This window comes from Salvia hispanica, chromosome 1 (genome assembly GCF_023119035.1).
Source record: "Salvia hispanica cultivar TCC Black 2014 chromosome 1, UniMelb_Shisp_WGS_1.0, whole genome shotgun sequence".
Classification (NCBI taxonomy): domain Eukaryota; kingdom Viridiplantae; phylum Streptophyta; class Magnoliopsida; order Lamiales; family Lamiaceae; genus Salvia; species Salvia hispanica.
In genome coordinates, this window is record NC_062965.1 from 25393223 (window position 1) to 25408267 (window position 15045).

The window sequence follows — 15045 nt, forward strand, 5'->3', positions numbered from 1 at the left end:
TGGCAACAATATAGTCAATGATTAATAATTCCTCAAAGCCCATTTTTTGCTCTTAAAAACCCTTGATTTTTAAAAAAGGATAAATTAATAATAAAAATTATATACTTCCTCCGTCCCAAAAAAATATGCGCACTTTCTATTTTCGTCCGTCCCACAAAAATATATGCATTCCATTTTTGGAAAGTTATATCAATTTAATAATGTACGTTCCACTATTTACTTACGCTACTTTAAATACTATTCTCCTCGTCTCTCTTACTTTTACCACTCTTTGGACAAATTAAAATGTTAAAAGCCAAATTTATGGACAAGTACAACATTACTCTTTTGGAATTTTATCACATTTTGACCGTGCACGTGTTTTAAAAAATGTAATGGAAAATGAGTTGATAAAGTTAGTGGAATATGAATCCTATTTTATAGTATTTAATTTCATAATAACATGTGAGTGAGAATGAGTTAGTGGAATATGAGGTTGTAATCGGGTTCTTATCGTGCTTTCATGTTCTAACTGTGTTAGCAGGCCGTGTTGTTATAATGTCGGGCATGTACTTGTTGTTATCGTGTCGTGTTGACCCAATGTAGTTAATAGGTTTATGTTGGGTTCGTGCGTAGGGCTGGGTAAATATACCGAAAAAACGGTATATCGATCGTATCATATTGAAAAATATCGAAATATATCGAATTTTTGGTATACCGAAAACTTTCGATACGGTACAATACCGTATCGAAAGTTTTCGGTATGATAACGATATGAATTTTCTTATACCGTGATATACCGTTTTATATCGAATATACGGTATATATCGATATTATCGGTATACCGAAATATATCGAAAATCAATACGTATCGAGTTATCGATACATATCGTTTATACCATTTATACCGATGATAATAATAATAATAATAATAATAATAATAATAATAATAATAATAATAATAATAATAATAATAATAATAATATAATTTATTTTTTTAAGATTAAAAATTTAAATCATAAAGATATCCATATAACTTAATTATATATATTTTGATTATGAAGATGTGGACAATGTTTATTTTATTATGTTAAAATTATATTAATTTTGGTTTTATTTTTTAGTTTTGAAATTATAAGTTTTGGTATAAAGGTATTCGAAATGGTATAAAATTTTAGTATATCGTACGAAATATCGATATACCGTTCAGAACGGTATACCGAAGTTCGGTACGATATACCGAAATTTTGAAACGATAACGGTATAGTTTTTTTTCATACCGAAATTTCGATATACCGAAACTTTTGAAACAATAACGATACGAAATTCTTTCATATCGATATTTTCGGTATGATAACGAAACAAAATTTTTGATACGGTATATCGTATCGACCCAGCCCTATTCGTGCGTGTTCGGGTTTGAGAGTAGCAGGTCGTGTTCGTGATCGGGTTTAAGGTTTTCTTAACCGGTCGTGTTCTAAATCTTAAAATATTTAGATTTAGTGATAAAAGTTAGATTTTTTTCTTAATCTTAAAATATTTAATTTAATGACATTAAAATATGCATAAAAGTAAATACTATGTAATATATTAATTATTTTCAATTATTTAATATTTACAAACTAGTTCTAAATGTTAAATACTCCCTCCGTCCCACTTTAGGAGTCCCGGTTTACTACTTTTGGGTGTCCCACTTTAGGAGTCCCGGTTGAAATATTCCATAATTGGTAATAGGCCCCACATTCCACTCACCTTTTTCCACTCACATTTCATTATAAAACTAATATATAAAAGTAGGAGCCATATTCCACTATTTTTTTCACCAACTTTCCTTTGTATTTCTTAAAACCCGTGCCGAACTCAACCGGGACTCCTAAAGTGGGACAAAGGGAGTATTAAATAGTCAAATTATGTATACACATAAATAAAGCCCTCACATGTAATGTGTGGTGTCTTGTACTCCCTCCGTTCCATTGAAGATGACCCACTTTCCTTTTTAGTTTGTCCCAACTAAGATGACCCATTACTTAAAATAGAAAACATTTATCTCTACTTTATTCTCTCTCTCTTACTTTACTCTCTCTTCTCAACACACAAAATAAATTTGCATAAAATCCCGTGCCACCCAAAAAAGGGGTCATCTTCCTTGGGACGGAGGGAGTACATAACTACATTGAGTACTTTCAGCTTATATAATATAAGAACCATTTAAAAATGCATTATAAACTTTGGTATTTTTGTTGCCATTGTCGGGACATTTCCCTTTGCCTATGTTCATGGCTCGGTGCTCCGTTTAAAAGATTCAACAAATATATGTGAATATCCATGTTTTATGGCCCTGTATAGTCGATTTAGGATATTAAAAGCAAAATGATTTTCTAAAACTTTAAACCCAACAAGGAGTTTGAAAAGAAACTGACACTTAGAGCATCTTAAAGGGGAGAGGTAAATGGAGAGGTAAACTAATATAACTACCATATTTATCTTTTCTTCATGAAAAAACATTCTCCAAGGGGAGAGGTATTTGGGAAGGTATTATACCTTTTCCCATTTTGAAGAGGTATCTTTACCTCTCAATTGATGAAGAGGTAAAATTATATAACCACCATATTTACCTTCTTTTCATAAAAAATCATTCTCCAAGTGGGAAGGTATTTGAGAAGGTATTACACTTTATGTTTTTAATGCTTTTGTACTATTATTTTATTTTTTTTAAATAATATACCTTTCTATATATCTTTTATTCTTGGAGTTGATTAATTTTTAGAAAGGTATATTGCACTTTTTGAGAAGGAATAAACATGATATATCCTTTTCATTTACCTTCTCCCTTGGAGTTGCTCTTATGGCAAAAGGGAATATGGATTAAATGATGGTGCCCAGACTTCCCTTTCGCACCAGCTCTTTTGATGGATCACGTTAATCCCTTATCATATTAACAAAATGCATCGCATCATCAAGTTTGTTTTCGCCCTTGCTATCATTTGTCTCTTCCTCACATGCGATGTTGCTCGTGCGAAAGGCGGTAGCAACAGAGGAGGAGGCGGTGCACGGCCCTTGCCACTGGTGGTGGTGTCGCACCAAAGCAGCGTGCCGTCTATGGAATTAAGATTGTGGCGTTACTTCACCGTTGCCTATTTAACTTGCGCTTTTTTACTCTTATAGATTAATTTCATAATTTGTTGATTTGATTATACCTAGTAAAGTTCATGGTTGCTTGTAACAAACTATTTTTATATGCCAATTACAATTCCCTAGCAAAGGAAAATTTTGGTGACATCAGAGGATGAAAGACTTCAAGATACCCGAGCAAAGGGCTGATGCTGGAACTCCCCTAAAAAAGGGTCTCAGACTGATTGCGTGGATGAAACTTCAAATCATTGTGACCACAGAAGATGCAAAGAGGTGCTTGCTTGCTTTTTTGGGCTTGACTTGGGTGTGTGTTACGGTTCGTTTTCCTTGCCTTTTCTCTGCTTGTATGCTGCTCTCTCCTCTCTTTTGGGTGTGCTGCGTGGAGTGCGTTTTCAGGGACCGCTCTGTTTGGTAGCGTGTTTTTTCCTTTTGTGGTGCTTAACTCTTGTTTTGCTTGGCTTTATTGCTTTGGTTGTTGCTGAACTTTCTTGTGGTACTCTTTGGCTCACCACTTTTTTGGCTTGAGCATTTTAGCTTATAAAAAAAATGCCAATTACATTTCATAATTTCATAACTACTGTCAATCAAGTAATTACCTATATTCTACATTAATTTATATCAAGAATGATAGAGAATTTTTTTCATTAACTAGAATTGGACTCCTCTATTAATATATTTAATCTATTTACAAATGTCATATGCCCATAATCAATTTATTTCAATCTTTTATACGAATAGAACAATTGCGAAATCAAGATTTCATGATCCGTCATTGCGCGCATATAATATTGTGAAATTGATATATTGATATAAGCAATGCGGTGTGTTATATTGCTAACTCACCCCTAAATTGCTAACTACAACTAAATGATAGACATTAGATTTTTAAATTAAAGGTGAAGATCATTCAACCCTTGAGTATTAATATCAAGCACAAAAAATATCAATAGGGATATTAATGTCAATTAACTACAAAATTAGTTTTAACTAACTTTTAAAACAAATCCAAAAACTTACAATTCATATAACATATATCAAATTAAAGATAATTTTATAAGGATTCCAACGATATCCTACATGCATATGTTCCGACGTCAAAATTTGAAAAAAAAATTCAAAAATTTTTAATTTTTTTCGTACAGCAGAAATGTCAACATACTATATAAAATATGTCAATATAATACATGTAGAAAGTCAATATAAGCAATGGATTAACATTCTTAAAGCATTGTGTTGACATTCTCAAAGCATTGTGTTGATATTTTTGAAATACTATATTGACATTTTCATCCAAAACCCTAATTTGGAGATTTTTTTTTATCTTTTTCAGTTTAATTAATAAAAATAAAAATTACACGTGGCAAATTTTAGACCACACGTTTTCTAAAATTCTATGACCTTAAATTAGTTATAGTTAATAATTAAATGATGAGTTAGCAATTGATCAATCCCCTGTAAGAAATATACATATGTGGCCATTACACAAAATTATATTTAGATGAGATTACTGTACCACCATGTAAAACATGAAATATAGTATTGTATTGTGCGTGGATGGAGCCATTACATCGTATTCATGCAAACAATTAGATGAATATACCACTACGCATTATGTCCAAGTCAAAATTTGGTCCCTTATACTTGTCCAATTTTTTTTTTTTAGTTTTACACATTAAGTGTAATACCTTTTAGTCCTAAATAAGTATATTTTTGTCCATATATAATGGTCCCGTAAAAAATTAGTGGTCATCTATTTAATTATACATTACTTTTATTTAGATAAACACAAGACCTTAAGGTAACTAGTCTCCATTTCTATAATTATTATTTTTTGATATAGTTATTTTCGTTTGTCTTTTATTCTTACTTTCTCTTAATTATTTCTTTGGTTATGAACTTACCATTCACAATCCAAAATTTAATTAATAAGGATTTTTATAAGTTAAAATCAGTTTTGAAAAATGAATACGATAATCTATCCCAATTCAATTTATTGATTATATTATTTAGTCTTATCATTATTATTTTATTTCATATAATTTCAAATTGAATTTGATTCAAAATATTAAGGCATGATATAATAACACTAGTATTATACTTATTCAATTTTAAGCCTTGAATATTACCAAGTCCAACAATACCCACAAATAGCTAGGTAATAACCGGCATAACTATCCTATGTTAAAAGAGTATATAGTATTATTCTATTTTGCTTTCCCTTTACTTTCATTCAGACAAACAAGACTGTAAAATTTAAAGTGATTATTCTCCATTTCTATAGCTTTAATATTTATTTTGTTTGGTTTAATTTAGTAATATTCGTTCGTCTTTCATTCGTTCTTTCTCTTTATTTTTTTTGGTTAGGAACTTTCCGTTCATAATTCACAATTTAATTTATAGATTTTGATAATTTAAATTCAATTTTCACGAAAATCTATTCCAATTCGTCTTATTGAGTACATTAGTTAGTCTTGTCATTATTATTTTATTTCATATAATATCAATATTTCCATATACTTAACAAATATACATGGAATCTTCCATAATAATTAATAAACGAGTAAATATAATTATATGGAGCAATATCTTTTACACGTTCCCAATCTCTTTAAAATCGTGGCTCTCTTCCTCAACTTACTAACCCTACTTCACTAATCAATAAAATGCATTGCACCATCAAGTTTGTTTTCGTCCTCACTATAATTTGTATCCTCCTCACATGCGATGTTGCTCGTGCGAAAGGCGGAAGTGGCGGCCACGGTGGAGGTGGCGGCCATGGTGGAGGTGGCAGAGGTGGCGGAGGAAGTAGAGGAGGTGGCGGAAGTAGAGGAGGCAGAGCAAAGGGCGGCGGAGCGGTCATCATACCGGGGCACGGGGGCACGTCGGGCGGTAACGGGCACGGAAATCATCGAAGCAGCGGGCCGTCTATTGAATTGGGATTGTTGCACTACTTCACCATTGTTTATTTGACATATGCTTCTTTTTGCTTATAGAATATAGATTGATTTCATAATTTGTTGTTTTGGTTATGCCTACTCAATAGTATTATTAACGTTTATGGTTGCTTGTAGCAAACTATTCCATCCCACCAATACAATTAATTAATAGTTATTAGGGCTGTTCGGTATGCAATTCAATTCCAATTCATCTTATTTAGTCTTATCATTTATTTCATATAAATCGGAATTTAATTTGATTTATTATTGTACATCCCTTTATATTTCCATATATTACACATATTTATGGAATCTTCCATAATACTAATTAATAGAAGACGAGTAAATATAATTATATTTATTATTCTTCTTATGAAGCACACGGTCTTTCCAAATCTCTTTAAAACTGTTGCTCACCCCTTACCAAAATCCAATGTTTTAAAAACCGAACGGGCAAGCAAACCGGCGAAGCTACTGGTTCACGGTTCAACTGGTCTGACCGGTCCAACCACTGGTCCGGACGTTTTACTGTATCATATATAATTAAATATATTATATAAATACTCAAATATCTTATATATAATAAAATGTAGTTTTGATCAAATTCATATAATAAAATGTAGTTTTTGATCAAATTTAGTGAATAATAAAATCTTATTAAGGTTAATTGAGGATAGGTATAATTAAATTTTAGTGAAATAAAAATATAATTGTATAAATATATACCTAATATATTAAAACTTATATTTAATTAAATATATGTATGACAATATTCAAATTTAGTGTGATAAATTACTATCAAAGTTTATTAGATAACATGTATTAATAATATATTTTATTTACAATTAATCATAATTAATTAATCAATTTATAAAAATAATATGGAATGAATGAAAATTTATTTATTGATTATAAGAATAATTAAAGTTATTATTATGTCACAACAATTGAAGTGGTGGAATGGTAATGAAGTTGGACTTGCATCCATGATTCTATGGTTCGAATCTCATTGAACTCGAATTTTTGAAAAAAATGTTGAAAATAAAAAAAACGGTTCAACCGGTTGGCGGTTCCCAGTCCGACTGGCTGGTCCAAACCGGTTTTTAAAACACTGCCAAAATCAACAAAATGCATCGAAGCATAAAATTCGTTATCGTCATTACTATCATTTGTCTTCTCCTCACATGTGATGTTGCTTGTGCCAAGGGCGGAGGTGGTGGCAGAGGTGGCGGGGGAAGTAGAGGAGGCCGAGCAAAGGGCAGCGGAGACGAAGTGGTCATCATACCGGGGCACGGGAGCACGCCGGGGGGGTAACGGGCAGCAAAACCGAAGTAGCGGGCCGACTATTGAATCGGGATTGTGGCACTATTTCACCGTTGCCTAATTAACTTATGCTTCTTAGGGTTGATACTGAACTTTGGTTCCTTTGCTCACCGATCTCTAAGCGGTTTGAGCCTTTTCTCTCGTATAAAAAAAAAAAAACTTATGCTGCTTCACGCTTATAGATTAATTTCATGATTTGTTGTTTTGGTTATGGATAGTAAGGGGAGTGATCAATTGCTAACTCATCCCTTAGTTGCTAACTACAACTAATTTAAGACCATAAGATTTTAGAAATCTTGTGCTCTACAATTTGCCATGTGTAATTTCGTTTTTCATTTTTTAATATTTAAAAGATAATAGCAACTATCAAATTTAGGGTTTAGAAATACAATGTCAATACAGTGTATGAAATACATCAACACGAAGACATAATAATGTCAACACAATTTCATATTGACATTTTACAAGCATAATATTTACATTTACATATTATGTAAGGTGTATTGACATAAATCTGTTCGTCAAAAATACGAAAATTCAAAAAAAAAAAAATCAAATTTTTTTCAAATTTTGACGTCGGAACATATGCATGTAGTATATCGTTGGAATCCTTATAAAATTATCTTTAATTTGATATATGTTATATGGATTTAAAGTTTTGGGATTTCTTTTAAAAGTTAGTCATAACTAACTTGACATTAATACCCTTATTGATTTTTATTGGAATTAATCCTATAGCCTTATTGACGTTTTTTGTTGATCGTATTGACATTTCGTGGTTGATGATCTATGCCTTTAATTTGAATATCTAATGGCTATTATTGAATTGTAGTTAGCAATTAAGCATTGAGTTAGCAATATAACACTTCCTAAATAATAAAGTTTATGGTTGCTTGTATCCTACTCCCTCCGTCCCGCTTAAGATGACACGTTTTCCTTTTTAGTTTGTCCCAACTAAGATGACACATTTCTTTTTTTTAGAAACTTTCTCTCTCCAATTAATACACTCAACCACTTTTTCTCACTCCTATTAAAATATTCATCTTTCTTTATCTCTCTACTTTAATACTTACACCCATCTTTTCTCTCTCCAATTAAACACTTTAATCAATAACTCCTAAAATCCCGTGCCGGCTAAGCAATGTGTCATCTTAGCCGGGACGGAGGGAGTAATATTTTACATTGATTTATAGCATGAATGATAAGAATTTGATTCATTAACAAGTATTGGGTTCCTCTTTTAATATGTACGAGTAGTATTTAATTTATTTACAAAATGTCAAGTGCCCATAATCGACTTGTTTTGTATTTTATAATTAATAAAGAAAAAGAAAAAGATGTGGTAGTATTATTTACGTATTACTAGTTAGTAAATCTCTTAAGTCATGTAAATAATATTATATGGTCCAAAAGAAAATGTTGCAACCATATTTTTTTTATTCTAGCCTGATTAGTTAGTAAATATCTTAAAATATGAAAACAATATTACATTAAAGATAAATGAGTTAGCATATACATTGAGATTTTTGGTCCCATAGCTGGAATGGAGTATATATAACTTTTATTCTATTTATTCTAAAAGTGGACCATACGAGTTTTAATAAGAAATTGATAAAATATGAGAGAAAATGAGAAAACGTGGGTAAAATATTAAAGATAAGGAGAAAAAAAGTAGCTAGGTAAAATATGGTTAATAATTTGAGAGAAACTTTCCATTTTTATGGACATCCCGAAATGAAAAGATGAGATTATTTTTTTTGCATGGAGATGCCATTTACAATAACTAATTTTATGAATTTGATATTAATTTTATTAGAAAATAACTTTTTTCATATATAGAAAGAATGAATATATTAAAGTTTAATTTTTGAAATCAAAAGTACTACTCCCTCCGTCCCAAGATAAGTGACTTGTATTTCTTTTTGGGGTGTCCCACTATAAGTGACCTATTTCCATTTTTAGCAAAAAGTCATCTCTCTTACTTTATTCTCCACCTACTTTATTCTCTCTTCTCTCCTCTACTTTTCCCTCTCTCATACTTTACTCTCTCCACTTTAACTTATTTAAATACCATTCTTTAAATCTCGTGCCCAAAAGAAGTAGGTCACTTATCTTGAGATGGAGGGAGTACAACTTTTACTTAGAATTGGTGGAAAAAAGATTTTTATGTAAACACATTTGAGCACTTTCGACAGCTATTAATTAATACCAATATATAGTGTCATACAGAAAATCGACATTAATTTTGAAATATACGGTTCTTATATAGTCTTAAAATACGCTTGTGAAGGAAGGGGCTTGTCCTGTATATGTATGTAGTTCTGAAACCAAAAACCAAAACACGTAATTTTCATTTCTTCATCTGTCAAATAATTCCGAATTAAATCTATAAAATGCATCGAATCATAAAGTTCGTTTTCGTCCTTACTGTAATTTGTCTCTTCCTAACCTCAGCCGGTGGAAGTAGCGGAGGCTGGGCATCGGGTCGAGCTGCCGGTTGAGCCATCGCCGTGGGCTGCCACGAAAATAGCCGTCCATCAATGGAATTTGGGATTGTGGCATTACTTCACCGTCGCATATTTAACTTATGTTGCATATCAATTGCTACTACATTGGCTTTAAGGTGAATTATTTTATTTTATTTTATTTTATATCATAGTAAATGGAGTAAATTTTATATCAAGACCTATTTTTCTGAATTTGATATCTATTGTAACAACGATGAATTATAAATTACAAATAACTAATTATTATATTTATACAAAGTCTTCATCCTCAATTGTACTCCAATTCGTTCACGAAAAATAGTTTATTTTTTCATTTTGGGATGTCCACAAAAATAGTCTCATTTCTAAAAATAAAAGTTTTTCTCTTATACTTTACCTATTTTTTCTCGTCTCTCCCATACTTTACTTACCTTTTCTCCATATCTCTTTTACTTTATCTACTTTTTCCCCTTCTTACTTCTGTACGTTATTATGAGGTATTTTTAGTGGTAAAATAATTAAAATGTGAATTAAGAATGGCAAGTTGCTTATCAACATTCTTTTTTCCTTTTTCGATTAATTGTTAAATATGGTTGCTGTTTTAAAGTTGATATTTGTTGTTAGATTTGCACACTATTAATCGATCCATTTGGTGGAGAAATAGGAGAGCAAGTGGCCGGCTCTATTATGATTTAAGTTATAATCATCACACTTCAGTAAAATATAATTTTAATTGAAATTCAAATGCACTAAGACACAAATATATATCAAAAGAGTTACAACCATGCTTGACAAGAACATACCAGCAACAGAAATCCAAGAGTTCAACGAAGAGGAACAGAAATGGATAAAAGTTACAATCACACTTCTAAGACACATTTTATAATAGAAATTCAAATGCAATAGAGAAACATAAAAGGATAACAATATTAGAATTACTACCCCACTGTTGTTGCATTGTCACTTGATGCTGAAGGAGATGCCAAAGGAGATATTGCATTGCCAATTGATGTTGAAGGAGATGCCAAAGGAGATGCTGCATAGTCATTTGATGTTGAAGGAGATGCCAAAGGAGATGCTGCATTGTCACTTGATGTTGAAGGAGATGCCGAAGGAGATGCTGCATTGTCACTTGATGTTGAGGGAGATGCCAAAGGATTTTCAATATCTGGCGCTATGGATGCCCTCCACTCATCAATATTCCAGCTTTCTCGACATCCAAACTTGGAACCTCGCGCTGCTGCAGAATATCAAGAATATCCGTACTCTCACCAAGAAGAATAGCTGCTCGGCTCACGCCCTTATGCCTTTCCATATAGTCATTTCCTTGACACTTGAGTGTTATGACTCGCACTAGATTGGTGAGGCACGCTGATATTATATCCGCGATGGTGATGGATACACTCTCAAACAGTTCGGCATCACTTTGGTGCTCGCCATTTGTCATCCTTACCATGATCATCTGAACAATCCTATACATTGAGTTAGCAGCTATGACTCTAGCTGGCCAATTGAGAGGGTCCTGCATCAGAACATCTCTTGTTTGAGCCATGAATTCTGTCACAATCTTTTCTGCAATATTGGAGAGGTTTTGCAGTGTTTCCATGAGTGTTGCACCTCTCACACTCGTGCTGTCAAGATCTTTATCATTCCATTTTCTATACACTTCAACTCCAATCCAAACCACATCAGCTGCTTTCACGATGCTTTCCAACTCCGCATTTCTGTCTAAAGTTTTCTCGATGAGCTTCACAATTGACAAGCCCTCTGCAACACTAGCCAGTAGCTGGTTAGCCTCATCATCAGCAATATCGGTTAGTGCAACTAAAATAGTCATCAAAGTCACGACGGGCAGAGACCAGCAATTTGGCGGTTCATGAGAATGCAAGCTTGGAACTTGGTTGCTGTCAAATCGTTCCACCCCATTGAAGTTTGCAGATTTCCTCAGAAGTCGGATCAGATTCGTGGGTTGCTTATTTTTGCCTTGCTGTATCAGCCTATCCGCCTCCATGCAGATGCTCTTGAGCATAATATAAGGCAACTTTGGCTCACCTTCAAGTAGAAGAACATATTGCTTAAAATCCACTTGTGCTGCATACCTTGAAGTTTCGGATCCTCCAACTCTGAATATTTTCTTGCAGAAACGGAAGAGAGTTGTACTCCCAAATTTAGCACGGAGGACTTGACATAGTTTTTCATGTGAAACAGAGAGAATCTGAGCTGGTTTGGCAGCCGAAACAAAGAGAATCTGAACTCCAATGCAGAAATTCAGAACAAATCTTACTATATCATATAGTAGCTTCTTGCAGACGCGGTTTTGAACTCGAAATGGAAGTGGTGTATCCCTCCACTCTACAAGCTTTAAAGTCCAGTGCTTGTTAAGCTTGAATGCATCTCTGAAGCTCGTTGAAGCCCTTGCGGCCTTGAATGGGCCATCATTTATCACTCTGCACCCGCAGGCTACAACTCCCACGATAACTCCAAAAGTTTGAATGAGTTCAATCCAATCGATGGACCAGCTATAGTTTGAAGTATTATGTGCACAATATTTGGCCATCTGTAAATTGATAATTCTTGGATATCGCCAGAGTTTAGATGTGACCGAGAGTATTAGTGATATAGAAATAGTGATGAGAAATGTAGCAGGAGTAATGGAAGATCTAGCCAACACAAACTGCGCTTGCAGAAACGGAAGAGAGTTGTACTCCCAAATTTAGCACGGAGGACTTGACATAGTTTTTCATGTGAAACAGAGAGAATCTGAGCTGGTTTGGCAGCCGAAACAAAGAGAATCTGAACTCCAATGCAGAAATTCAGAACAAATCTTACTATATCATATAGTAGCTTCTTGCAGACGCGGTTTTGAACTCGAAATGGAAGTGGTGTATCCCTCCACTCTACAAGCTTTAAAGTCCAGTGCTTGTTAAGCTTGAATGCATCTCTGAAGCTCGTTGAAGCCCTTGCGGCCTTGAATGGGCCATCATTTATCACTCTGCACCCGCAGGCTACAACTCCCACGATAACTCCAAAAGTTTGAATGAGTTCAATCCAATCGATGGACCAGCTATAGTTTGAAGTATTATGTGCACAATATTTGGCCATCTGTAAATTGATAATTCTTGGATATCGCCAGAGTTTAGATGTGACCGAGAGTATTAGTGATATAGAAATAGTGATGAGAAATGTAGCAGGAGTAATGGAAGATCTAGCCAACACAAACTGCGGGTTGCTGGGTTCTGCCATCACCCAATACCCTTTCACCAATATTACAACTTCATCAATACTTCCACCTAGTCGTCTATTTGAAACCAATTTGTGCATCATGTTATACTTCAATTCCATGTATCTTTTAGCGCTTACAACTATCAACGATACAGAATATGTCATTGCAAACAAGAGGAGCGTGATAGCTACCATTGCAATTTGTTGGCGAAACATATACAACACATCAGGAACTAAGGGAACTGTCTGAACAATATGAATGCATACATTTACCGTGATAGTGATGACTAGGACGCCTAAAGCTGCTATGTTTAGTAACATTTCATTATTCTTCATGGACCCCAAAGATATGATGAAAATACACATGAAAGCAAGGCTGTTAATCCGTGTATATTGATCTTGGGAGCTAATGTCAGTGCCTGTTAGATCTACAGGCAGCTTCATCACCACAGCTAATACAGCTGCCAATGAGAAAGCGTTGAGAGAGAAGAACTTACATGGGATCCAACGCCTTCTGCTATAGAGACCATTGACAATATCAGCCGCGATAGCAAGCACGCAGGCGGCACTAGCTGCTGCAACATACAACCCTATCCATGGCATAGTGGAATCAAGTTTGTTTTGCACCTCCTCGAATAACCGGGTGCAGTCACGGTCAGATAGAGACATGACCTCGGAGGCTAATTCTCTCGATTTGATTCATGCTTTTCTTTGTTTGATAATTTGCTTTGGATGGAATTTTGTTGCATATACCACACACATTTAAGTCATGCGCGCTGAGAGAATGGATACACAAGTCTTCGCATCAAAGATTATTAACTATATTAATCGTTGCGCGTGACTCTAAAGTCTAAAAGTTAATGCCTTTAATTTTAAAAAAGAAAGTTTTGTACCAAAAAACTCCATTATCAAGTTCTGAACGACTACGAAATTTCTTCCCTTCTTCTCGAAGAGCGGGTATCATATCAATTAATTAATCGGTATTCCCGTGGCTGATGTAGTGATGAGTCGACTCTAGTCCTGAGTCTCTAATTTGGTTACCATCTTACTTCTATAATAATATAAGTAGTTTCTTTTTAAAAAAAAATAAAAATTAGAGACTTTGAAGACAATACGTATTTAATGCAAAAATTGACAAAGTTAAAGAGTAAATGAGATAATGAATTGAAATAGTATTAGTAGATAGCTTCACTCACATCATTAAATATTAATGGTGTAATGTGTAATATTAATTGTGTAATGGACGAATTATTCTAATAATTCTAATGGACGAATTATTCTAATAATTCTTTAGTCTATACACAGTATAAATGAGTACGACATGCATGTCATAAAATTATAATCGTAAGAATTTCATAGTAATATTTTTAGAAATTCAATTGTCATAAATTTATCCTATTTTTCGATTTCCATCCGTCCCCAAAATTTGCCCCATTTCATTTTTACCATTTTTGGTAGTGGATCCTGTATTCCACTAAATCATTTATACCTACATTTTATTATAAAACTAATACATAAAAGTAGGACCCACAATCTACTAATTTTTTTCAACTCACTTTCCATTATATTTCTTAAAACTCGTGCCGGATCAAAGTGAGATATATTTTGGAGAACGGAGGTAGTATATTTTTAGGAAAAAAATATTTTTATGTAAAAACATTTGTGCACTTTCTACATCTATTAATTTATTGTATTTTCTTACAGAAATGCAATCGCTATTGATTTTTTAATTTAAGATAAAATCAACAGGTGGCTACTTTGGTGCCTTAATGCTTACTAACAAAAAATATTCACCATTGATATCTCCAGATAATACTATAAATATGAAGTGTTTTTTAATAATTGGTATATGATTGCAGAGTCGTTTTAAAGTTTTACTTTGTGCCACTGGTTAAATTATTTCACTTTCAGGGACATCAGTATGGAATTTTCATATGCATTTTATGCTTGGAGTTATTATCATCACT

The 15045-nt window shown here is 33.2% G+C and overlaps 2 protein-coding genes across 2 annotated transcripts; both read right to left on the bottom strand.

Moving 5' to 3' along the window:
* Positions 1-11030: 11030 nt before the first annotated feature.
* LOC125191922 lies at positions 11031-12413 on the bottom strand. The gene has a single exon (XM_048089361.1). The coding sequence runs from the start codon at positions 12411-12413 to the stop codon at positions 11031-11033; it is 1383 nt and encodes a 460-aa protein (XP_047945318.1).
* Positions 12414-12466: 53 nt separating this feature from the next.
* On the bottom strand, positions 12467-13747 carry LOC125191933. Its single transcript, XM_048089373.1, has one exon. It carries the CDS (start codon positions 13745-13747, stop codon positions 12467-12469), a length of 1281 nt encoding a protein of 426 aa, XP_047945330.1.
* Between the last annotated feature and the right edge of the window lie 1298 nt (positions 13748-15045).

Bases quoted from the DNA above. Each gene is read 5' to 3' on its own strand.
- LOC125191933 (XM_048089373.1), bottom strand. From the start codon at position 13,747: ATGTCTCTATCTGACCGTGACTGCACCCGGTTATTCGAGGAGGTGCAA.
- LOC125191922 (XM_048089361.1), bottom strand. From the start codon at position 12,413: ATGGCCAAATATTGTGCACATAATACTTCAAACTATAGCTGGTCCATC.